Source organism: Zingiber officinale, chromosome 3B, assembly GCF_018446385.1.
Source record: "Zingiber officinale cultivar Zhangliang chromosome 3B, Zo_v1.1, whole genome shotgun sequence".
In the NCBI taxonomy this organism is placed as follows: domain Eukaryota; kingdom Viridiplantae; phylum Streptophyta; class Magnoliopsida; order Zingiberales; family Zingiberaceae; genus Zingiber; species Zingiber officinale.
The window spans coordinates 6285108-6310891 of record NC_055991.1 but is presented as its reverse complement, the minus strand read 5'-3'; the positions used below and the strand labels follow the sequence as shown (position 1 = coordinate 6310891).

Below are 25784 nucleotides of genomic sequence, written 5' to 3'. Positions count from 1 at the left end.
CCATGGATTCTTTCCGCACTGTAAAATGTTCCACTTTTTGACCTAATTATCTGTCTCGATGAAGGTTCGTTCGCGGCGGCGGCGGCGCCACCTCGAATGCCTGCGACCGTAAGCTTTGCCATCGAGGCTTCCGAGCGGAATCTTCATCATTCTTTCGTTCATCTTACCCCTCTCCGTTGCTTTCGCACGAATCGTACGGTGTTCGTGGCTTTGTGCATAAGCTATTTTTACTCTTTAAGCCATGATGAACGATGCTACTTATTTATGTCTGGACATATGAGATCCAGCATCCGTGATATGATCTGCATCGTCTGAGCTATTTTTCTTCCAGATTTTTGATATGTTTGGTTCGATCGCACGTTTTTTGTTAGCTGATCCTTTGTTGCAAGCTTCCCCTTTTTTACATTTTCCGATCATTCCTTTTCTTCTTCTTCTTCTTCTTTGCCTGAAGATCCTTGAATTCTGTCACTGTCATTTTGCTGCTCGTTTATCTTTTTCTTTCCCTTTCGTTGCTTGTACAGCTCTTTAGAGATGAGCTGAAACTTGTGCAGATTTGTGCCGATCAAGAGCCTTTTTTTTTGTATTCTGTATTTATTTGATCTAATCGATTGCAAAACTGACAAATCTGACTACGCATTTGGCCAAATTCCAGTTCTTAATCTTTTGTTTGTCCTCAGACTGCATTTATTTTCAGATTCAATTCAAAGCTATGATGAAGAATTCATGTTCTCTCAACAAATGAGGCATTCTTTGATTATTAATGATTCTACTGAGCTTACAATACAATTTTTTCATAGTATTCTAAATAAAATATACTCGAATATAGATTTTTAAATTAATCAAATGCCATCGAGCTAAAGATCTCATTAAATAATAAAAAGAAAGGAAAAATCTTTAAAAATGATTATTTATGCTATTTAAAATGATTTTCAAATAAATATTTTAAGCTGTACTTTAATATTTAATTATGTTTAACTAAGATGTATTTAAATATTATGATAAAAAATATAAGGTAAAAATAAAAAATTTTACACTTTAAAATATTTGTTAATGTTGTATAATTAATTTGATATTTTTTAATCAAATTTAGTTAAAATTATTAATGTTAAAATATTTTTATTAATCTAATTAAAATTGTTTTAACTTTGCTCTAACAGTTATGATTATCAAAAAATGTTTAAATTAATCAATAAATTATTTATAATTTTCTATTAAATATTAATGTAAACTTTTTATTGTATATTTTTTTTATTATTGAACCAGCATAAATTAAATTTATTATTTTCATTAATATAGGATAAAAGTGAATAATAATATTGTAAATTTTAACCAAAAAGATTTTTGATATCCGATGAAAATGAATAATTGGAAGCTGAGAATAACGGCCCATTGAATTTTTTTTACCCCAAAATAATAATATATAAACAGTCATAAATTTATTCCTTCTCTTCCGATCAAATTTGCTGCTATGAAATCCCTTGCCTCCGTTCGCCGCCTCTCCGCCGCCGCCTTCCCTGCGGCACTTCCCATCCCCTTCCATTCGATCCCCGACTCGCGAGGCCGCGACCACGACTTCATCTCCGTCGCCCACAGCCATCTCCTTCATGGCGATTGGGAGGCGCTAAACGCGCTAGCGCCTTCCCTCACACCCTTCCGCACCACCCACATCCTCCTCCGCCTTCGCCACGATCCAATCCTCTCCCTCGAGTTCTACCGCTGGAGCCTCACCCAAGGTCCCCCCGCGGCCCACTCCCTCGACACCCACGCCATCGTGCTCCACATCGTCACCAAATCCTGCCGCTACACCGTCGCGGACCGGATCTTCCGGCAAAACGTGGTCCCTCGCACCCAGAACTCCACCTCCGAGCTCTTCGACGCCGTGCTCCGCACCTACCGCTTATGCGACTCGTCTCCCGCCGTCTTCGACTCCATGTTCAAGTCCTACTCCCACGAGAGGAAGCTCAGGAAGGCCAGCGAGACCTTCCGGCTGATGCGGGACTACGGATTCTCCCCCAAACTCAAATCGTGCAACGCCTTCTTGAGCTCTCTGCTCGATCGGGGCCGGGCTGACGTCGCGGTGGCCTTCCATCGGGAGATGCAGCGGTGCCGGATCTCGCCCAACGTCTATACCCTAAACATGGTGATATCCGCCCTTTGCAAATTGGGGAAATCGGAGCAAGCTGTCTGCTTACTCGAGAGGATGGAAGCGATCGGGTGCAGTCCCACCGTCGTCTCATTCAATACCTTGATCGACGCTCACTGTAAGAAAGGGATCACAGAACTTGCCTCCAAGCTGAAGAACACGATGATCAGCAAAGGCTTGCGGCCGACTGAGGTAACCTACAACACTCTCATCCATGGGTTCTGCAAGGAAGGCAAAATGCGCGAGGCTTACAGATGTTTTCAAGAGATGAAAGCCGCCCAGTTGAAGCCGAACACGATCACCTACAACACCCTGATAAATGGTTACAGTGGAGTCGATGATATAGAGAAGGGATCGAGGCTGTATGAGGAGATGGTGACCAACCGGATCGAGGTCGATCTCGTCACCTACAATGCTCTGATAAAGGGCCTCTGCAATGTCGGGGAAACGAAGAAGGCTGCTTGTTTGGTGAAGGAGCTCAATGGCAAGAATCTCGCCCCCAATGGCATGACCTATGCTGCTCTCATCGCTGGGCAATGCAGGAGGAAGAACTCCGAGCGGGCGCTCGAGCTTTACAAGGCCATGAACAGGAGGGGATTCACACCGGACGGCGATACGTTCGAGCGCTTGATATCGACCTTTTGTGAGAACGATGATTTCGAAGGCGCGGCTGAAGTGTTGAAGGAGATGGCAAGGAGGCGCATGGCGCTTGATGAGGCATTGCTCGCTAGACTTCTCGAGGGGATTTCTGCGTCCGGAAAGACTCGTCTGGCTTCTGAATTGCAGTCGATTCTTGTCGGGACAAGGCTCGTTCCTGAAGAAACAATTTGTAAAGCTGGTTCCTAAATTCATCTGCACATTAAATTTACAAAACAATTTGCGCCTAAATTTAGGGCATGAGTGGCTTTTTTGTGCTCTGGATATTTAAAATGTTCGATTTGTTAAACTGGCAGTAAAAGAAGGGGTATGTATATCTTTGGCACCGAAACAATAGGATCTACAGACACTACACAAATACATTCAAAACGTCTCCATTGATTTAGTTACCAGGTTTAAATAAGTGTCATAAAGTTACAGAGCAGTAGCCTTGAGTTATAACAATTGCCCTTCCAATCTGGTCTAGGCCGCGCCTCCACTGGTGGCAGTCCTAATAATCTGAAACAAAGCTGCAACCAAAAGAAAAAAAAAAGGATTTTAGAGGTCGTTAACAAAGTCAGTATAAGTATGACCTTTCGAGAAGTTTGGTTGGATAGAAAAGTAGGAAAAATAACAAAACATATACATAAGCGGAATGTGCCTCTCCCTCCTAAATTTCTAACAAAGAAAACGACTTCTCATAAATCTTCTAGTAGGTGATGTGAAACAAAGTAACAACAAAAATAGAATAAAAATTATTTAAATAAAAATGAAGATATATCAAAGGATTGAATTCAATGGCGCGAAAGGATTCATATAGTCGATCCCTCTTAGTAGGAGAAAGATAGGTTGTTATTGTTGTTGCTCGATTGAAGATTAGGAGGAAATACTAGGGAAGATTAATGGTCTTTTTGCCAAAATTAAGGGTAAGTTTTCTTGGGTAGAAAAACAAGAGGGGGGATGAAAGGAAGTGTACGTGCATGAATGGTGGAGAAATTTAGTGTGTGATTCCATCTGTAGGTTATATATTCGATTCAAACGATGGGGAGTGCAAAAAGATTTTGATCGCTCCTTCAAAAGAAAACTTGCCCTTGCACTATTTCTCATGTTTTTGAACTATTATACCCAAAAAATCCAAACTCAATCATTGAGGGAATGAGGTCAGGATGTCTTACATGATCCGATGACAACAAAGATGAAGAATCCCAGGACAATGGGCCCAACAGGGTAGTCATTTCCCTTTTTCACTGTTGTCTCAGGTACAGATCCCCTCTTTGTTATATTTTTCTGAAACTTCGCTACCTTCCTCTCTGCGAGGCGTCTTGATGTCGTCTGCAAATGAAGGAAACAAAGATCATATAGAGAACCATCCACATTCACACCATTCCGGAGATCCACATTCCAACCATTAAATGGATTCTACGAGTAGCAAGACCATTACACAGTATGCTGATTGAATTGCATATAAAAACTACTCAAAAGAAATCACTAACTTCTTTGAGACAGACAATTTATCCAATTGGAATTCTCTTGTGTGCGGTGTGTGTTTGGTGAAAAAAAAACGAGTCTATAATATAATGCAGGTTAGATTCATGATCTAGTGTTCCAAAATAATGGGATTGTTATTTTCATTTTCTCAACTCCAAAGATAATCATTGGCATTAGAATTCTTTTCCAACTGGAATTGATTCCAAACAAACTATATCAGAAAAGAATTTTCAGAAATTAAGTTTCAACTCTTGTGCCTGGACCTTGGAGGGACAGGGGAAAAAAATTTCTCACTACTAAATTAGTTTGGATAGGAATTGAAATTAGACTCTGATTATACAAGTAATGTAGACAAACATAATTGATTTAGTAATGAGGCACCCTTAAGAATTAGGAAAACCCAAATTATTGGGAGTTACTCATCTTAAGCTGTCATTAAAAAAACTGGCTACATCAAACCTTGGAATTCTAGTCCCTTTTCCACTATTTTGAAACAGATAACTATAAAGTAATTCGTTATCAAACATGAAACTGAAAAAGATAATGTATCAACTTTTACAATCAGTGATTGCATGTGTGAAAGAAAAGGTATAGAAAATTGTTGTCCATTTAAAAAATTAAAGGACTAAAAGCAATTAGAGCTCTTCCACCAATCATTAAAATTACGAAATCAAGTTTTTTTTTTCTCTAATCCATGCCCAATGTTAACAGTTTTCTAATGTTCTATATAGGGCTCGGAAGTGTGATCTGAGAGACTTCATTTTATGCTGCTATCACTAGAGATCCACAGGATTATAGCTTCTAATATGCATTTGAATAATTCAATGCCATAATTTTAGAAATGAACATTTCAACACAGCAAACTGATAAAACATAAGTTTGACAATTACTATTCTTTTATTACTTTTTTGATAATATATCGATAACGAAGAGAAATTGCGTCCAAAAAGAAGAAGAAAAAAAATCTACCTACTGATATAGTAGATCGAGCATTAACTTTTGCGTTAAGAAGCAGTAGGTTTATCAGAATTTCTTTTCTCAATCAACTCTCAACTCACAGTACGTACGAACTATTATTCCTAAAAAATTATTTCAAAGAACAAGGCAAGCGAGCAGATCGCAGACGAGGAAACCTCACGCTACAAAAAAAGGATCAGATCTACAAATTCCCATGCAATATCAACAGAGAGCTAATATTTGAACATCAACACAAAATTTCCATGGGAAACTTCGAGGCGAACAGCGTGAATAATTGAATCGAACAGATCCATTCGAGAAAAGGAGGAAAAACATTGAACTGACGAAAAATCCCCACAAAATCTCGGAGGCCAAAGAAGAATCTGAAGAAAAGAAGAATTAAAATCAAAGCTCCTATCGGAGGCTTACCATATTTTCTCCGGGCAGATGAACGGAGGGATCTATAAAACTGGAGATCCTGAGGAGAGATCGAGGTCGAGCCGGCGTCGCCGATGAGGCACGTTACTCGGATCGCTGCCAGTGTTGAAATAAACGCGCCGGACTCGGAATACTAAATGAGCGTGCTTTGGGCACTCGCAACCCGCCCATCGCACCCGGACTTCGGTCGCCGAGAGTGGAAGACTTGAACGGTGAGGATTGTTTGGGTGGATGTCGGTATCCTTTTCGGTAGTGATAAAATAATTTTTCCAAATAAAATCCGGACAGGTCGTCGGGCTGGACCTCGTCCGCCTTTTAGCTAGTAAATATCACGCGCGATGTAATAGCTCAATCCTATTTAATTTAGGTATGGCAATTTCTGCTGAATCGGTTGTAAATTTAATATCCAACCAATCGAATGAAGGACGGGATGGGAAAAAAAATCTATACTTAATTAAATAATTAAGTATTCATAAGGATATTTTTAGATTACATGCACACTCACGGGCGAGCGCCCGAAAGTCTGTTCAAGTTGTCCTGATCAGCAAAAGTAAATCGAACATTCGGACAGGCTTTCGGGCTCTTTGTGATAAAAAATAAATATGTTCGTTTTTAGTATTTCTATCAAGATCAATATGAAAGAAATAAATTAATATATAAAGAAGATATTTATCTCAATTTTTATCAAGATTTGAATTCAGACTTTTTTATAATAACATTCATACGTTAGTCACTAGACCCATTCGATAAGACATTCAGTCGTTATTAATATACAGGGTAAAAATATGTATATATATCGTATTTTTGATTGAGAAAGAAAAATTTTTAACTCAAGTTTTTTTTTTTAAAAAAAAAAATTAATTTACCTCTTTATCAAGTCACCAACATATATCTTAACTCGAGAGAAGAAAAAGAGTAAATGAATACAAGAATTTAAAATTTTAATAAATGTTCATAAATATAAATCTATTGAAATAATTTATTTTTAAAAATAAAGAATGATAAATAGTAATAAAATAATGGATATCCTATTAACGAATATAAAAATAACGATGAAAGTTAAATCCCCTATATATAATGAAAATGAATAGATATAAAAAAAGACCCACTTTCATTATAATTCCTAATTTAATTCAACAAGAAATATAGTTATTAAAAAATAGGAATTTTTTTACATTTATTCATTTAAATTCATTTTCAGAAAGATTTTTTTTTTCATTTAAGACTACAAAGCCTTTGTATAAAAATAGTTGACTGCTCGTCTCTGAAATTTATCTCTTTCATCCTTTCTCTTCAATGCCCCAGTTTTAGATTAATGTTTCTTATATTTAATATTTAGAACAGACTACATTCACCGAACAAACATAATCTACCTTAGTCATTACAAGATTAGTCCAAGAGAGGTACTAATATCCCGTTGATAAGCTAAAAACATCTTTATAGTCGATTTACCTTCATCACACTATAGGATTAGAACAAGTTGTAGGCAGACAGCAGTGGATCATTTTGATTGTTGCCCATCAGTATTTGCTGTCACAGTATACATATTCTTCAGCAAGTCCTGAATTTTGTTAAGTATCTGGTCGCCACCGCCACTGCTGCTTCCCTGTGGCGGCCTCTGGCTCTCTTGATGCTTTATCTTTTCGTAGATGTACTGTTTTTCAGCTTCAGCTTCCTCTAGCCGACGTTTCAGGTACATACTTGCATAATCCTGCTCGGCCTTCTCTGACTTGGACATTGCGATGCTCTGTAGTCTCTCAGCTTCCTGCTTTGCCTCGGTCGCTTTAAGCTGGAACATCTCAGCCTCTGCCTGCTTCAGCCTGATTATGCTCTCCAGTTCCTCCACCTGCTGCTTCTTCCTTTGTCTCTCCAGTTTTAGCTCTTGAACTTCTCTAGCCTTGTCCTCTAGCTCACGATCGCAGCTCTCAAGAGCTAGACGAGCGCGCTTGAACATACGCATCTTTTCCTCAGCAACCATCTCCATCTTTTTCACAGCTTCCTGGACAACCTCGGCAATTTTATTGCAGGCCTCTTGTGGAGAAATCAGACGTCCAACTTCTTCATTCTCTGGATTTTTTATTGAATCTATGTCTAGCTCTGTTCAGACAAAAAAAAAACCTTCAAACCAGTAGAACACATGGGGTATATTAGGAAAACAAGTAAGACCAGATGAATGCATGAGCTATACTTAAAATTGATCCAAAGGGCATAAGTTGGTCCAAAACTCATTAGGGTGCTTATAACCAAGTATATATGGACAATGCACATCAGTAGAGATTAATAAGCACTAATGTTGTTTGGGTATAGTGCAACAATAAGTTTTAGGATGCACAAATTTCTAATCTAGAAGTTTGAATTGAGACCATTTGACAGAATTTTATCTCTGGAATTTTTACAAAATTATCTCTTTCAGCCTAGATTTACAGTTGCTAGCTGCGACAACAATGATACCGATGGCAGAGTGAAGACTGGCATATTTGCTATAATGCTTACTGGAGTTGGTAGTTGATGGCTCGCAATGCTTAGTGAGGTAGTTAGGATTGTGATGAGGCAGTGCTGCACTTTCTGACATGGATCTGTTCACTTGAAATTATATAGAATTTTAAACATTTGAGTCAATTCATGAAATGTGATGTTAAATAAGAAGGTATCGACCTCTTTTTCATTAAATTAACAAGTTAGCATTTCTCCTAAAAGTCTTTCTGAAACATGTCTTCAAACAACCCAAAGAATATATTGGCAGTATGCTATAGAAGTTCAAATGATCTTCACAGAAATGATCATTTACCTCATGTCAGCTAAAAGCTACTCAGAATTAACAAGGGGTGCATCACATGAAAGTCTTTTTGACCTCATGTCAGCTAAAGTTCCTTAGAGTTGAGTTAACTAGGAAGTAGGGTGCAACACATGAAAGAATAAGCACCCATGCACCTAATGAAAGTAAAAATACAGGACAAACTATCTTTCTCAAGTGTCGGGATATAGCAAAGATCTATTAGAATCTTTATACCAAAAACTAGTAAAATTAACTCACAAACTTAATTACATTATCACTATGAAAACTGCATTCAGAATGACATATGTAGCAAATGGAAAAAACATTGAGACATAACATATGAATCAAAAAAGATATTTCAAAGCAGTACTAATCTAAACCATGAAAGCTAAAGTCCTCAAAGAACAAGTGAAATTTGAATGTTAAATTTAACGTGTTAAACATGATAATTCTTATCTATACCTTGAAAAAAGTGCAGGAGCATTCTGCAAACCATGGACTCAGGCGTTCCATTTTTCAGTTTTTCTATGAGCTCACTAAACTTCCGGGACAGCTTCCTTCCTTTAGGATCCTGACTTAAGTGAAAAATCTTGCAGACGAAGTCTATTTCTCGTATCAAGGCCTCTCGGTCCCATGCAGGAGTGCACTGTTGGAACACATCCTTAACCCACCCTAACAACTCAGATGTTCTGTGGCATGCTTGACACCTGAAAAGCATCTCAGTATGGCCTCCTCCACTCTTAATAGATTGACCTGTTCCAATTTGTCCGACTCTCATGGCACAATCTGTGTGGGTCCAATGAGTGCATGTATCACAGCCAATCCAACGGCATGTATTTACCTCAAAATCAAACTTGTTGCAAATGACACACATACAGAGGTTGCAGAAACCATTCCGGTTGGTGCATATCTCACAGCTACAATCATCTGCAGGGAGAGCATTTTGACAAGCAATGTTCCTGCACCTCTTATACAAGAAAACTTCAATGAGACTAGTCTGTGGTAGGCTGACACTTGGATGCAAAAAAGCCTGAATGCCTGTATTAATTGCCACAAGAATTTCCAGTTGTGCGTGATGAGTAGCAGCAAGGGACTTGGCGTTCAGGTCAACTCTACCCTGGACAAGCTTCTGGAGATACAGAAACTCTTCTATATGATGAGACCCCCCTGCACCCTCAAGGATCAACCGGAGTTCACTCTTAAGCTCCTCAAGAAGCTCATCTGGCATACCTTTCATTTTTTCGGCAACAACCTCAATCCTGTCACGAGCAACTTCATGAAGAGATAATCTATTTGCATTTGCCATCCTTTGAACCTGCTGTTGTTCCGCCACTTCATTTTCTCCTTCCTTTTCCTTGTCAACTTTATTCCCTGCCATGGCATCAGAACGGTTTGTCTCAACGGGCCAGGTCTCACGAGAACTTGCACTCTCAGTAGGCGAGTCTTGCACTTGGTCAGAATTTGATCCTGGCTCCAGGGTGTCAGGTGATGCCACTGGATCAGATGAAGCCAGAGAGAGAGATGCTTGTAGCACTGTTGACCTTAAATGCTGACGAGGCGGTAGCATAGCTAATGATGGTTGGTGGGGATGCTGAGGATGGTGGTGGTTCGCACCAGAAGAGGTGCCCATCTCAATTACTAGCTTTCTTCTATAACCTTACCTGTGACATTGAAAAACTTGATCATCACAAGTGCACACAATTTCTAAAGCTAAGAAATAAATTACAGATCAAATGATCAAATCTAGAAAGATTCAGGAACCATGTGTGCAAAGGAAGGAAAAGATACAACCCATTGCAAAATCCCAATTTTTTTTGCTGTGTTTACTTGTGCAAAAATAGGGCGCAGACGAAATAAGCATATAAATTCTTCTTGTTTACTTGGAAGGTGATAGGAAGTAGGAAGGAATTTAATTCCATCCAATTCCTCTATCTCACTTTCACCAAACGGAAATGGAAGGAGATGAAATTTATGCAGCTAAAAAAGACAAATGGATAAGTAATATTATTCAATGTCATCCAGGCAAACAGGAATAATGGAAGAGAGTGCAATTCTACGTTCTTTCCACCCCTCTTAAGTGAAACAACATAGCACAATGCGCAAAATCTGATCTTGCTCCACAAATCAGTACAATCAAATGCTAACTATGAATTTCACATGGTTATATGTTTATGGCAAGAAATAAGCATGCAATAAATCTAAAATCATAAGGACACAATTATTCCACCATCAAAAACAATTGGGTAACCCACAACAAGATTGCATACCATAGGCTGATGAGAGAACATGGTCAACCTAAACATGAGAAAAGTTGAGCAAAGGAGGAGAACAAAAAAGGGATTGAGGAGCAAGATCATATTTTGCACTTTGAGCGATGTTGTTGCACTTAGAAGGGAGGAAAATAGAATGTATTGTTACACTCACTTCCATTAATCCTATTTTCGGGATGACATTGATTCATATCGCATATTCACTTGTCTTTTTGGATGCTTAAAATTCATTTTCTTCCATTTCCATATTAAAAAAAAATGAATGGAGGCAATGGATGGAATTGAATTCCTTCCTAGTCCCTATTTCTTTCCAAGCAACAGGTGGAATTTATGATCTTATTTCTTTGTTTCCTATTTTGTAGAAGTAAACAGGAAAAAAAAAATAATTTCCCGTATTTACTACTAAATTAGTCTGGCAAATTTTTTATTGGAACCTGATTATAGAAGTAGTGTAGAGAGCAAAACTGGAGAAAATAAAAGGATTGATTTAGTAATGATCGCCTTTAAGAATTAGAAAAAACAAATTATTGGGAGTTACTCATCCTAAATTTTGTCATTAAAAAAAAAAAAACTGCCTACATCAAACCTTCGGATTCCAGTCCCTTTTTCTCTATTCGAACCAACAGATAAATATCAAACATTTCGTCCAAAACAGAACTAAAGTGAGAGAGAGATCAAAACAGGAACTGAAAAATAATGCATCAACTTTTATAATCAATGGAAGCATATGACAAACAAAAGGAGTAGATAATTATTGTCCATTTAAAAAATTAAAAGGCATAAAATTAATTAGCGCTGTCATTAAAATTCGGAGATTAAGTTTCTTTCAGTTTTTTTTCTTTTTTAATCCATACCCAACGGTATCTGTTTTCTGTTGTTCCCTATCTATAGGGAGCAACTCTTACACAAGTTTTCCATCATTTCCTCTATTTATTAATTTTTTTTTTTGGGCAATTCGAAAAGAATGATCTAAGAAACTTCATTATATGTTGACATCACTGGAGATCCACCGGATTATACCTAATATTTCAATGCCATAATTTTAAGAGTCAATATTTCAACGCCATAATTGAATCAATTACAACAAACTGATAAACATAAGTTTGCCAATTACATTAATTTCTTTCCTTTTTGATAATATATCGATGACGAAGAGAAATTGAGCCCGGGAAAAAAAATTGATTTTTTCCTACCTTCTGATATATTAGATCGAGCAAGTAATAGGTTCATCGGAATTTTTTTCTCTCAATCAACCCACAGACCACAGTACGTACGAACTATTATTCCTAAAAAAAATATTTCAAAGAACAAGGCAAGCGAGCAGATCGCAGCCGAGCAGATCTCCCTCGGAAAAATAATTACCTCGTTTTATCTACAAAAAAGGATCAGATCTACAAATTCCCATGCAATATCAGCAGATAGCTAATCCTTAAACATTAACATGAAATTTCCATTGGAAACTTCGAAGAAAACAGCACCAGCAACTGAATCGAACAGATCCATTCGAGAAAAGGAGAACAAAATTGAACTGATTTAAAAAAACGCAACAGAAATCGCGGAGGCCTAATAATAATCTGAAGAGAAGAAGAATTAAAAATCAAAGCTCATACCGGAGGCTCACCATATTCTCGCCGGACGGATGAACGGAGAGATCTATAAAACCTGGAGATCTGGAGGAGCGATCGAGGGCGAGCCGGCGTCGGCGACGAGGCACGAGACTCGCATAGCCGCCAGGGTTGAAAATAAACGCGCTGGACTCAGAATTAGTAAATGCGCAGTTTGGGGCACTAGCAAGGAAAACCCGTTAATCACACCCGGCCTTCGGTCTCCGAGACTGGAATATATGAACGATGAAGATTGTTTGGGTGGGTCCCGGTATCCATATTTATAGTGAGAAAATTATTTTTCTATATAAAAATCTGGGCCGGTTGGCCTGGACCGTCGCCCGCTTTGTGCTGGTGGCATTGCACGCGGTGCAATAACTCAATCCGATGACTCGATTAAATAAGAAATATAATTAATGGAAAATACAATTATTGTCCCGTGGCGTAACACAGCTGAGACGCATAGAAATTCAGCCTTTGGTTATCATTAGCGTCTCGGCTATACATTTGTAGTTGTGTACCTATATCTATATCCATACAATCGGCTGGACATGACGGTTTCATATTTTTTAATAAAAAAATACAATTATAATACAATTTTATATTATTCAATTAAATTCACTTATATAACAAATATTGATCTTCAGCTAATTTATATGGACAAAAATTAAAAAGACGTCCTAATTTATAAATCATAAAAAATACTTCTAAAAAAAATATCTACCAAATATTTTATCTCTAAAATGTCTATTATTGACATTGTTATAGCTACAATCTTAGTCCTTACGTTTAAAGTTATAATTAGCTGTTATAATGTGTGTAGAAGATATTTTATAACGGGTATAATGATCAAAAGTTACTAAATAGTTATTATAATTATTTTAAAATAATTTTAATTAATTATAAATAATTTTAATTAATTATAAATAATTTTAATTAAATTAGTAAAAAAATATTTTGATATAATAATATTCAAAATTTAAAATTTAAAATTCAAAATTCAAAATTTTAAGATTTAAAAATTAATCAACTACACCATATAAAAATTATTCAGTAGTTGTTTTAATATATAGAAGTTATTTAATAGTTTGTACAATGAAAATTTTAATATTTCATTATTTAAAGTTTAAGATTTAAGATTTTATAATTTAGTCAAAAATTTATAGAAATAATTGATTGATACTATAGTGTATAGAAGTCAAGTTACTGTAACATGAACAAAAATAATTATTTTATTAAAACTTTAAACCTTAGTCCATCAATTCTAAATACTATTATCTCAAAATATTTTTTACTAACTTAATCAAAATTATTTAAATTTAATTAATTAAAATTACTTTAAAACAATTGAAGCAATTAATAAAAACTATTAAATAACTACTTTATACGTAGTAGTTATTCATTAATTTTTATATGGTGCAGTAGTTACAACTAGTTGATATGATAAAATTGAAAGTTCAAGTGTTTTCAAAATAAAATATCTGAAGCCCTTCTTTTAATAATTTACTTAATTATTTAGGATGTTATTTTAATTGTTGTCCATTTTATATTAACAAACATATTGTGCCTGCAATCATGATCTTTAGAAGAGAAATTAATTGTCACTTTACTTAATTAAAACTACTAAGTACCTACTGCGCTACAATATTATATTAATTGTTACTGATTCGGTCCAAAAGTCGAGTCGACGGAAGTTAAGATATGGTGCTCCTATTGACCGTGTGAAGACTCCAAGCAAAGCAGACTTACAATCACAACCATGTCAGTACCGAGCCAAGGAAGGGTTCCTCGGTGTTGGCCCTCCGACGCTTAGTCACTAGCGATGTGGAAGCAGTAGAGCGAAGAAGTAGAAGAACAGTAGATTATCGTATACCTCCGCTGAAACTTGGACCTCCTTTATATAGGGCTCTTGTAGCGTGCATGCACGCTTCTCAAGGCTTGCACGTTTCTCGAGACTTTTCTTGAAAAGATGTATCAGTAAAATGTCTCTGACACAATACCTTAACGAGTCGAGCATATCTCCGAAGTGACAGTGGAAGCTTCTGTCGTACGATCTTTTGTCTGAACCAGCCGCCGACCATGTCGTCTGTCAGCAGCACATGTTTCCAAAAAGATAATATCCAGCTAGCAGTGTCTTTTACTGGCCCGAGCAGGATAGTCGTTCGGCTCGGATGTGTGTGTTCTCTGGACAAGCGGGGAGGCCTCTCGACCTGCGCTTCCGCTGTCCTTAGAAAGCCGCTCGGCGACCCTTCTATTTGTTCATAGCTCTGTCGTAAATCCGCTCTGTCCTTGTAGCTCCATATGACGCCGAGCGAGGAAGCCGCTGATCAGCGTGCTCTTGCAGATACCTGGCAGTCTTTCTGAGCGTCGAAAGCTCAGAACCTTGCTGAGCTGTTATGATTTCGGATCGGGTCTCCCTTATCCCTCTCGAGCGAGCGTGCTACCTGATCGACCAGTGGTCTAGGGCCGTTTGACCGCCTTGACTAGCCCCTACCATGGCACTGACCTCCATCATGGCAACGGGGTGGGGCCCTCCCCCCTTATCACCGCATTACAAGCCTCTCCTTCAAGTCTAGTCGAAGGAGGCTGCAGTCCGACTAATTGGACCAATATGCGCCGATTTCTTCCCAATCAGCCTTCATCATTGTATAGCCTCTGGTCAGGTCGTACCTGATCATCACCGATCGACCTTCTGAAAGTAGTCACTTGGCCGAGCATCATGCTTCTTTGATCTGCTCGGTAGAATAAAGGTTTGCCCTTGTAGAATTTTTCCTCTGGCTGTCTTAGGTGAGTGGGGGCTCGGCTGATGCCACCTGAATATCTTGGAATTCATGCAAATCCTTTTTCATTAAGGCAGAACGGGTTCTCATGTCATTCTTAATTACCACCCAGTGATAGTCGTCATGTGTCAGATCCGCCTTGCAAAGCTTCAGAATGTTGAGATCGAGGCGGGCACAGTTGAGGAATTGGTGAACCGCGGCCTACAACCGGTCGACTCTCAAGACGAGAGCGCAGCGACTCCCATCCTGGCGAGTGGGGAGGGGGTGGGGTAGCTAGCCAAGCCCCCAATTTCGAGGTTATAAGTGGCGTGAAGCAACCATCAGAGCAAGTGCCCATCGTCCGCTCGGAGAGTTCAGATTCCTCTAGCGAGCCATTGCTAAGGCATAAAAGGCGCCGCGCAGAGTCTTCGCGCTCTGCTGCCTTGACGGTGGGATCTGCCAAAAGGGTCGAGGTCGACACCTTGAATCCCTCCGCGGTTCCTGCGCCTACGCCCAAGGTATCCTCCGACCAGACTCCATCGATGGTCGAGTTATCACAGAAGCCTATCGCCGCGGAGCCCCTGGCTTCCATGCCGTTATCGCGCCCATCGAGGGTTCGGCGATCGGCCATCCTCCCGGCATCTATGTCCCGGCTGGCCGGCCCAGCAACCTCGACCCACTCGGCTCCAGGCAACCGACGATCCATCACGACGATCCTTCACCTGCCCACGGAGGAGTACAGCAAGTCGAGCTCCCAATCGAGCACTCCTGAGCATCAAGTCATCATACGGGGTCCGCTCGCCTTTGGGAAGAAGCTTCAGCTTGAGCGGTGGTGATGCCCCCGGCATACCCAGATAACAATTGGGGTAAGCTCCTTGTAATTTTCTTTCTTTCGATCGACTCTAATCCTTTTACCTGCTTGTAGGAGAGCTTGGCCAGGTGCTACAGGCTAGCTCATCTAGAGGATGAGTTCAGGAAACTCCAGGTCTCCAGCAGCCAACCCACTGTCGATTCGAGGGAGATGGCCAGATTGAAGGACGACCTAGAGAAGACGACCAAGCTTCTCGAGGTCGAACGGGCTAAATCTTCCGGCCACGAGGAGATACTGGGCTGACTCAAGAAGCAAGTCATCACGTTTGACAAGAAGATCGAGTCGGCCACCGCTAAGAAGAACTGGGCCATCGAGGACCTGGAGCTGAAGAACAAGGAGGCCCGAGATCTCGCCAGCAAGCTCAAAGACGCTGAAGATTTTATAGTGACTGAGCGAGCGAGCCGGACGGCGAGGGAAACTGAGCTCCAGAGTCAGCTCTCCGTTATGGACGCAACACTAAAGCTGGCCCGGGATGAGCTAGAGAAGGTGAAAACTGAGTTGGAGGGCTCCCAAGCTTCGATGAAGATCTATTAGGACACCGAGCCGAGCCGTTTGCAACATTACGGTAGAACTACATCCGCTCGGACGCATTTAATGATAAAATCGTCGCTCAGTATCTTCAGCTCTGCAACCTGGCAATAGATGAGACGATTAACCAGCTCAAGGCGGGTGGCCACTTTCCCGAGACCTTGGAGGACAGCGTCATTAGTCGGGATACTGAGTCACTACCCAATGACGCTCTTGATGATCTTGAGTGAGGTTGATCGCTGTATATTTTTGAAGTCCAAATGTAAGCTCGCCTGTTCGGCCAAGCTTTTGTTTTTATCCTGCAATTGTGATCTCGAAATGTAATCTTGAGAATTTTGGTTTTAATATATGCGTGCTCGTTTGGCGAAGCATTTCCTCTCACAAATTTTCTTCTCTTTGCCTATAAATGCCCCTGATCTCGTATCTACGACTAACTACTTGACCATAGGGGCAAGCTTAAATTTAAGGTCGCCGCTCAACCGTTAGTGAGGAAGTGGGTTTTAAAGTTGTCGCTCGACGATTTGTTGAAGATCGGGGTTTAACGTCGCCGTACGACAATTGGGGAAGACTTTGGTTTAAGGTTGTCGCTCGACCGTTGGTGAAGACACGCGTTTAACGGCGCTGCTCGATAATTTGATGTAGACATGCGTTTAACGTCGTCGTTCGATGATTGGATGTAGACACGCATTTAACGTCGTCGCTCGACGGTTGGATGTAGACACACGTTTAATGTCGCCGCTCGACGATTTGATGTAGACACGCGTTTAACAGGCCCAGTGTCGAGGTTGTCGGTGGCGCGAAGCAACCATCCGAGCAAGTGACCATCGTCCACTCGGAGAGTTCAGATTCCTCTAGAGAGCCGTTGCTAAGGCGTAAAAGGCGCCGCACAGAGTCTTCGCGCTCTACTGTCTCGACGGTGGAATCTTCCAAAAGGGTCGAGGTCGGCACCTTGAATCCCTCTGCGGTTCCTGCGACTACGCCTAAGGTATCCTCCGACCAAACTCCATCGATGGCCGAGTTATCGCAGGAGCCTATTGATAACTAGTATTTTGATGCACTATTTTAACTCTTATACTTAGCATTTTTACCCTCTCGTATGCTTAATTCCGCATTTATATCATGTTTTACGAGTTGAGATTTATTTGGAGCGTTGATGTAATTTTTCATATATTTTCTAGTATTTTATCTAAAAGGTGCATCTTATTTTGTAGGGGAGTAATTTGGACCGTTAATCAAGATCAAATAATCAAATAGTTCATCAAGAAGAGGAACTCCAAATCAATGTGATTCCAAATCCAATTTCAAAAACTCAATCCAATCCTCAAGCTCACTTTTAAAGCCCAATTTTAAAACTCAATTTCACTTTTCTTATTGGATTCAGATTCCTCTCCTTAATCCAAACCCGAATCCCATTAAGAATTCATTCCCTTTTTTCATTCACACACGGCACAGCATCCACCTCTCTATCGCGACTTTCTTCTTTGCGCGGACTAGGGCACGCAACTCTCCCCACCGTCGGCCTCTCCTTCTTCCTTTCTTCACATCTCTGGTCGACGACCTCTCTTCCCTTATCTTCCCTTGCCGTCGGTCGGCCATCCACAATCCACTCTTCTTCATCTCAATTCCAGCGGCGACTACAGAGGCAAACTCGACAGGGGGCAGCAACCTTCGGCGGCAATTCTAGTCAAACTCAACTCGCTGGAGGGGTTCTCCGACGTTTATCTTCTTTCCTCGAACCCTAGAGGCCGACCACAGCGGGTTGCAAAAGCTAGGTCTTCAAGGTTCGATGGTGCCAACGAGCTTCGACCAATTCCACCTCGTCGAAGAGGGTTTCCCCGGTGTGACCTCCATCTCCTGACGTTGTTCCTTCAATTCTTCCTTCTGGGGTTCAGGCGGCAGAGCAGAGAAGTAGCGGCGGTTTCATTTCATTTCACAGTCAACAGCTCATCCATTTCCAGTCAACTTCCAGCGGAGAGGTTCTTCGTTAGAAGATTGCATTCATCTACGTCGTCAACAACCGGCAGTGAGTTACTGTCCATCGATTTTGGGGGCTCCGAGCCAGGTCTTTCGTGTGACGATGAAGGATAGTCGTTGGTAATTTGGAGGTTGAAGCATGAATTGTGGTTGGATAGTTAGAGTTTTCTTATTTAGATTTCTTAGTTTATTTCATGTTCATTGCTTATGTTTACTTGTGTTGATGTCTTGTGGTTGAATGCTTGTATTAACTTGATTTTTCATGTTTAAATTGCACGTACTATGTTTAATTAGTTTCAAGCATGCAACATGTTTGATCAAATGCTTCAACAAATAGTTAAGGTTAATTTGATGTATTTTAGTTTGTTTAATTCTTGTTTTGTCCTGTGTGCGTTAAGTTCTAGCTTTGATTTAATACAATTAGGTTACATTAAATTAGATTTCTTTAATGCTTTAGGATTCGTTAAATGCTTTACTTTACTTCATGTTGCCATTTATTTTCTGCAATTGTAGTTAGGTTAGACTTAGCTTTATTACTTGCATTGTCTTTTATTTACTAGATTAGATTTTATTTAATGCTTTGTCATTTCGTTGCTTAGTTTAATTGGGTTGATAGTTAATCTATAGCGTAGTGTGAAAATGTGTTGTAGATTAATTATTAACACTTAGTTAGATTTTATTTCCAACACTAGATTAATTTCCTACTTGCTTTGCTTATAATTTGTTAGGTTTAGAATCAAAAACTCAAACCCTCATTTTCATATTAAAACCCCTAAAAATAGGAATAACATACGATCCTAAGTTTACCATCCTATCGTTACTTTCGTTGGCGGGCGACCTGAGTCATTCCTATGCTACATTAGCGTAGAAGGGGTTTGGTACTTCATTATTTGATGTCCAATTCACGACAAAATTGGGCCAAAATTACCTATCACCGCGGAGCCCCTGGCTTCTATGTCGTTATCGCGGCCATCGAGGGTTCGACGATCGACCATCCTCCCTGCATCTATGTCCCAGCTGGCCGACCCAGCAACCTCGGCCCACTTGGCTCCAGGCAACCGACGATCCATCACGATGATCCTTCACCTACCCACGGAGGAGTACAGCGAATCGAGCGCCCAGTCGAGCTCTCCTGAGCATCAAGTCATCATACGGGGTCCGCTCATCCATGTCTGGGAAGAAGCTCGAGCCCGAGCGACGGTGATGCCCCCGGGCTCGCTTGCCAACAGTCATACCCAGATGACAGATGGGGTAAGCTCCTTGTAATTATCTTTCTTCCGATCAACTATAATCCTTTTACCTGCTTGTAGTATTGGGTAGAGAGTTTGGCCATGTGCCACAAGCTAGCTCATCCGGAGGATGAGTTCAGCAAACTCCAGGTCTCCAACAGCCAACCCACTACCAATCCAAGGGAGATGGCCAGACTGAAGGACGACCTGGAGAAGACGACCAAGCTTCTCGAGGTCGAACGGGCTAAATCTTCCGGCCACGAGGAGATGCTGGGCCGACTCAAGAAGCGAGTCAGCATGTTTGACAAGAAGATCGAGTTGACCACCGCTAGGAAGAACCGAGCCATCGAGGACCTGGAACTGAAGAACAAGAAAGTCCGAGATCTCGCCAACAAGCTCAAAGAAGCTGAAGATTTTATGGTGACTGAGCGAGTGAGTCGGACGACGAGGGAAACCGAGCTCCAGGGCCAGCTCTCCACTAAGGACACAACACTAAAGTTGACCCGGGATGAGCTAGAGAAGGTGAAGACCGAGTTGGAGGGCTCCCGAGCTACGATGAAGATCTATTAGGACGCTAAGCCGAGCCGAGCCGATTTGCAACATTACGACAGAACTACATTCGCTCGAACGCATTTAATGATAAAATCGTCGCTCGGTATCTTCGGCTCTGCAACCTGACAATAGATGAGACGATTAACCAGCTCAAGGCGGGTGGTCAGCTTCCCGATACCTTAAAGGATAGCGTCATTAGTCGGGATAAAATGACTGCGTCACTACCCGACGACGCTCTTGATTATCTTAAGTGACGTTGATGGCTGTATATTTTTGAAGTCTTAATGTAAGCTCGCCCGTTCGACCAAGCTTTTGTTTTTATCCTGCAACTGTGATATTGAATTGTAATCTTGAGAATTTTGGTTTTAATATATGCGTACTCGTTTGGCGAAGCATTTCCTCTCACAGCTTTTCTTCTCTTTGCCTGTAAATGCCCCTGATCTCGTATCTGCGACTAATCACTTGACCATTGGGGTAAGTCGAATTTAAGATCGTCGCTCGACCGTTAGTGAGGAAGTGGGTTTTAACATCGTCGTTCGACAATTTGTTGAAGACCGGGGTTTAACGTCGTCGTACGATAATTAGAGAAGACTTGGGTTTAAGGTAACCGTTTGACCATTGATGAAGACACGTGTTTAACGTCGTCGCTCGATGATTTGATGTAGACATGCGTTTAACATCGTCGCTCGACGATTGGATGTAGACACACGTTTAACGTCGTCGCTCGACGATTGTATGTAGATACGTGTTTAATGTCGTCGCTCGACGATTTGATGAAGACACACGTTTAGCGTCGTCGCTCGACGGATTGATCTAGACACCCATTTAACGTCGTCGCTTGACGGTTTGATGTAGACACGCGTTTAACATCGTCGCTCAACGGTTTGGTGGAGACTCGGGTTTAAGTCGTCGCTCGACGATCTGGTGAGAACTTGGGTTTAAGGTCGTCGCTCGACTGTTGGTGGAGACACGTGTTTAACATCATCGCTCGACGATTTGGTGAAGACTTGGGTTTAAGGTCGCCGCTCGACTGTCGGTGGAGACACGCGTTTAACTTCGCCGCTTGACGATTTGTTGAAGACTCGCGTTTAATGTCGCCGCTCGACGATTTGGTGAAGACTCGCATTTAACGTCGCCGCTCGATGATTTGGCTAAGACTTGGGTTTAAGGTCGTCGTTTGATCATTGGTGGAGCCATGCGTTTAACGTCGCCGCTCGACGATTTAGTGAAGACTTGGGTTTAAGGTCGTCGCTCGACCGTTGGTAGAGACACGCGTTTAACGTGGTCGTTCGACAATTTGGTGAAGACTCACGTTTAACATCGTCGCTCGACGATTTGGTGAAGACTTGAGTTTAATATTGTCGCTTGACGATTTGTTGAAGACTAGAGTTTAACGTCGCCGCTCGACGATTTGGTAAAGACTAGAGTTTAACGTCGCCGCTCGACGATTTGGTGAAGACTCGCGTTTAACGTCGCCGCTCGACGATTTGGTAAAAACTAGAGTTTAACGTCATCGCTCGACAATTTGGTAAAGACTAGAGTTTAACGTCGTCACTCGACGGTTTGGTAAAGACTTGAGTTTAACGTCGCTTGGTGAAGATTAGAGTTTAACGTTGCCGCTCGACGATTTGGTGTGTCGTTCGGCATATAGCTTAGAAATCTTTTATTTTGTCCTTGCATTTAGAAAGGACGTACAAAAATATATAAATATACTCTCTACACTTGCGCACCTCTCATCCGACCCGATAAAGTTGGAGATGGTTTGCGCTCCATGGTCGTTCAAGCCGCCTTCCTGTCTCATCCTCTAGATAATAAGCACCCGAGCGGAATTTTTCCATGACCTTGAAAGGTCTAGATAACAGAGCCTCTACCTTGGTGACGTCACTAACCGACTTCGCTTTCTTCCATACTAAGTCGCTGGCTTGGAATGACCTTAGGATCACCCTCCGATTATAACTTTGCTTCATTCTCTGTTGATATGCCATCAGTTGGACGACAACTTTAGCGCGCGATTCATCCACCAAGTCTAGCTCCAAAAGCTTCTGCTCGGCGTTCTCCTTGCTGTAATGTTGAATCCGATCGGATTCAACTCTGACTTTGACGAGGACGACCGCTTCGCCGTCATACACCAAGTGGAAAGGAGTGGTCCCGATCCCTTCCTTAGGAGTCGTGTGGATCGTCCACAGTACGATTGCGAGCTCGTCGACCCAGCTACCTCCAAAGTGGGTCGACTTCAAGATCCGCCTGTGTGATCAGCTATGCCTTCTGCTCGGCTTCCAAATCAAATGTTATAAAGGTAGTCACTTCCGCTCGGCGAGGATGGATTTGGATTTCCTCTTTTTCTTCATAGACTATAGTAGGAGGCTTTTCAGCCTCTAGCCGCGGGGTCTTCCGAACGGACCTGGCCTCGGTCTTGACCATTTCGACATAGCAGCCCCGAGCGACCAGCTGGTCACCCTTGACCTCCCCTACTCGATCGTCTACAAGAAACTTGATATTTTGACAGTAGGTAGAGACTACTGCTCGGAACTCATTGAGAGGCGATCAATCCAGGATAACGTTGTAGGCTGAGGGGCGTCTACCATGATAAAGTTTATGGTTCTAGTCCTCCTGAGCGGCTCCTCTCCAAGCGATATGGCCAACCTAGTTTAGCTGATATGCAAAACCTCATTGCCAGTGAACCCATACAATGGGTCATCATTGGCAATGGCTCACCTCGGTCAATTTGGAGTTGATCGAAAGCCTTTTTGAAAATTATGTTCACCGAGCTGCCTATGTCAACAAAAATTCGGTGAATGGTATAATTTGCGATTACCGCTCGAATGATGAGGGTGTCATCATGAGGGACTTCTACTCCCTCGAGGTCCCGGGGTCCGAAGTTGATTTCGGGCCCGTTTGTCGTTTTTCGACTACAACCTACTGCATGGATTTCCAGCCGCCGAGTGTATGTCTTTCTGGCTCGGTTAGAGTCACCACTGGTCGGTCCACTAGCGATGATGTTTATTTCTCCCCGAACGATATTATCTCTATTTTCCTCCTCCCGAGCGGATGACCTGTTTCGCTCGTGCACAGCTTGAGAAAGATCAATACTTTCCCTTCGCTGATGATGCTATTATCGCTCGGGTGATCTTCTTGCATCTTCCCGCCACCCGACGGATTGATGCCCGTGTCGCAAGTCGGGAGAGGGTGATCGGAGACGATGGCCTCTTGGAGCCGGTCTGGTGATCGGCATCAGATCGCGACAGTCGCGTGTGTGGTGCGACACCGACTGGTGGAAGGAACAAAATATAGGTGTCCATACTTTGCCCTTTGACACCTTTTGTCGTTCGGAAGTCACATGTTGCACGACATGCAACCTCGCCTTGTGGTGTGGCCGCACTCCTTCGGCTCTTGGTCCCCTTCGCAGCTGGTGGTTGCTCGGCGGTCAACGTTTGGTCGACCGAGGGTTCAGCTGGTGCCTCCTTTCTTCTTGTTGTCTGAGTTCCTTCCACATTTATGTACTCATTAACTTTCTTGTGCATGTGGTCGTAATCCCGGGGCGGCTTCTTGGTTGAAGCGGTGGATGTATGCTCGGAGAGCTTCTCTTGGTCCTTGCTTCAAGGAAAACAAACTGACGCTCATCTTTTGGTAGCGCATGTTGCTCGGGAAATGGTGTAGGAAGGCCATTTGGAAATCCTTGAAGCTTCGTATTGATCCGTCCGACAGCCTTCTAAACCAGCGTTGTGCCGAGCGGGAGAGTGTGATGACGAAGATTCGACACTTCACCCCATCTGTATATTGATGAAGTGTGGCGGCATTTCGAACTTTCCCAGATGATCGTCGGGGTCGGTCGATCCGTTGTATTCCCCGATTGTCATGGAGCATAGTGCCTTGGCAAAGGGTCTTGCAATATTGCGTTAGTAAATTGACGGTTGATCTGCTCGGGAGACGCTTCGCCTCGGGGCGCCTTGCCTTTCCGTTCATCCCGAATGTCGCTTCGTCTGAAGAGGATCCTCGCTCCTGATTCGCTTGCGCGATCTCCAACGGCGTCAGGAACAAAGTCCGGTGGAACGGTATCGGAGCGGACAGTGCCTCTCCATACGTGTCGGTCGGCAATCTATTTTGTCCCCAGATAGAAATTTGTTTTGGGCGGTCCTCTTGTGCCGCTCGCTCGGCCTCCTACCGCTGAGGTTGCTTGCTGCGCTTATCGATCGACCAACACCTTTTGTTGCCGCTGCTCGACTATCTTTTACGCTCGAGCTTGTACGAGCATGTCTAGCTCCTCTTAGGTGAGCGTTACGGTGTGAAGTTGTTCAGTGCCCTTCGTCTTCTCGGCTCGGATGCAGGTTGTGTTCCCACAGATGACGTCAAATTTGATCCTGTCCGAAAGTCAAGTCGACGGATGCTGGGGATGAGGCGCTCCTGTTGACCGTACGAAGACTCCGAGAGCGAAGCGGACCTGCAACCGCAACCACGTCAGTGCCGAGCCAGGGAAGGGTTCCCCGGCATTGACCCTCCGACGCTCAAGTCAGTCACTGGTGATGTGGAAGCAGTAGAGCAAAGAAGTAGAAGAATAGTAGCAATAGTAGATTATCGCATACCTCCATTGAAGCTTGGACATCCTTTATATAGGGCTCCTATAGCGCGCATGCACGCTTCCCAAGGTACGCACGTTTCTCGAGGCTTTTCCTGAAAAGATGTATTAATAAAGTGTTTCTGACACAATACCTTAATGAGCCGAGCATATCTCCGAAGTGACAGTAAAAACTTCTACCGTACGATCTTCTGTCTGAACTAGCCGCCGACTATGCCGCCTATCAGCGACACATATTCCCAGAAAGATAATATCCAGCTAGCAGTGTCTTTTACTGGGTCGAGTGGTATAACCGCTTGGCTCGGATGTGTGTTCTTTGGCCGAGTGGGGAGGCCGCTCGACCTGCGCTTCTACTATCCTTAAAAAGTCGCTCGGCGACCCTTCTATTTCTTCATAGCTCTGTCGTAAATCCACTCTGTCCTTGTAGCTCCATATGAGGTCGAGAGGGGAAGCAGCTCGGTGTGCTTTTGCAGATACCTGGCAGTCTTTCTGAGCGTCGGAAGCTCGGAACCTCACTAAGCTGTTATGATTTCAGATCGGGTCTCCCTTATCTCACTCGGATGAGCATGCTATCCGATCGACCAATAATCTAGGGGTGTTTGACCGCCTTGACACCTACCATGACACTGACTTCCATATGACAATGGGGTGGGGGCCCACCCCTTTTATTAACTATCAAGTAACTTTTATATAATATAGTAATTACGACTATAAGGTTAAAAGTAAAAGTATTTTCTAAATAAAATATCTTAAGTCCCTATTTTAATAATTTACTTAATTAATTTCGGAGGTTATTTTAATTTTTGCCCATTTCATATTAACAAAAATATTGCCCTTCAATCCTGCTATTCATAACACAGATTAATTGTCACTTTACTTAATTAAAAAAAGTTAATTAAGGGGAGTGTCTAAGGATCGAATAAAAAAATATAGATATTGATTATGTATTAATATATAAGGCGATAAGAACAAGGAGGCCTAGAAGA

The 25784-nt window shown here is 41.9% G+C and overlaps 3 protein-coding genes across 4 annotated transcripts; 1 reads left to right on the top strand and 2 right to left on the bottom strand.

Moving 5' to 3' along the window:
* The first annotated feature begins 1361 nt into the window (after positions 1 to 1361).
* LOC122055689 (pentatricopeptide repeat-containing protein At4g26680, mitochondrial-like) lies at positions 1362 to 3018 on the top strand. Its single transcript, XM_042617234.1, has one exon. It carries the CDS (start codon positions 1469 to 1471, stop codon positions 2987 to 2989), a length of 1521 nt encoding a protein of 506 aa, XP_042473168.1. The 5' UTR covers positions 1362 to 1468; the 3' UTR covers positions 2990 to 3018.
* Positions 3019 to 3158: 140 nt separating this feature from the next.
* Positions 3159 to 5858, bottom strand: LOC122055690 (stress-associated endoplasmic reticulum protein 2-like). The gene is made up of 3 exons (XM_042617235.1): positions 5654 to 5858; positions 3955 to 4111; positions 3159 to 3309 (listed from the first exon to the last, which is right to left on the bottom strand). The coding sequence occupies exons 1-3, from the start codon at positions 5654 to 5656 to the stop codon at positions 3263 to 3265; spliced, it is 207 nt and encodes a 68-aa protein (XP_042473169.1). The 5' UTR covers positions 5657 to 5858; the 3' UTR covers positions 3159 to 3262.
* Positions 5859 to 6967: 1109 nt separating this feature from the next.
* Positions 6968 to 12496, bottom strand: LOC122055688 (OBERON-like protein). 2 transcript variants are annotated; one of them, XM_042617233.1, is made up of 3 exons: positions 12319 to 12496; positions 8901 to 10099; positions 6968 to 7759 (listed from the first exon to the last, which is right to left on the bottom strand). In XM_042617233.1, the coding sequence occupies exons 2-3, from the start codon at positions 10066 to 10068 to the stop codon at positions 7164 to 7166; spliced, it is 1764 nt and encodes a 587-aa protein (XP_042473167.1). In that variant the 5' UTR covers positions 10069 to 10099; positions 12319 to 12496; the 3' UTR covers positions 6968 to 7163. The 2 variants fall into 2 exon arrangements, with proteins under 2 accessions (XP_042473167.1, XP_042473166.1); XM_042617232.1 differs by having other exon boundaries at positions 12330 to 12495.
* Positions 12497 to 25784: the final 13288 nt, after the last annotated feature.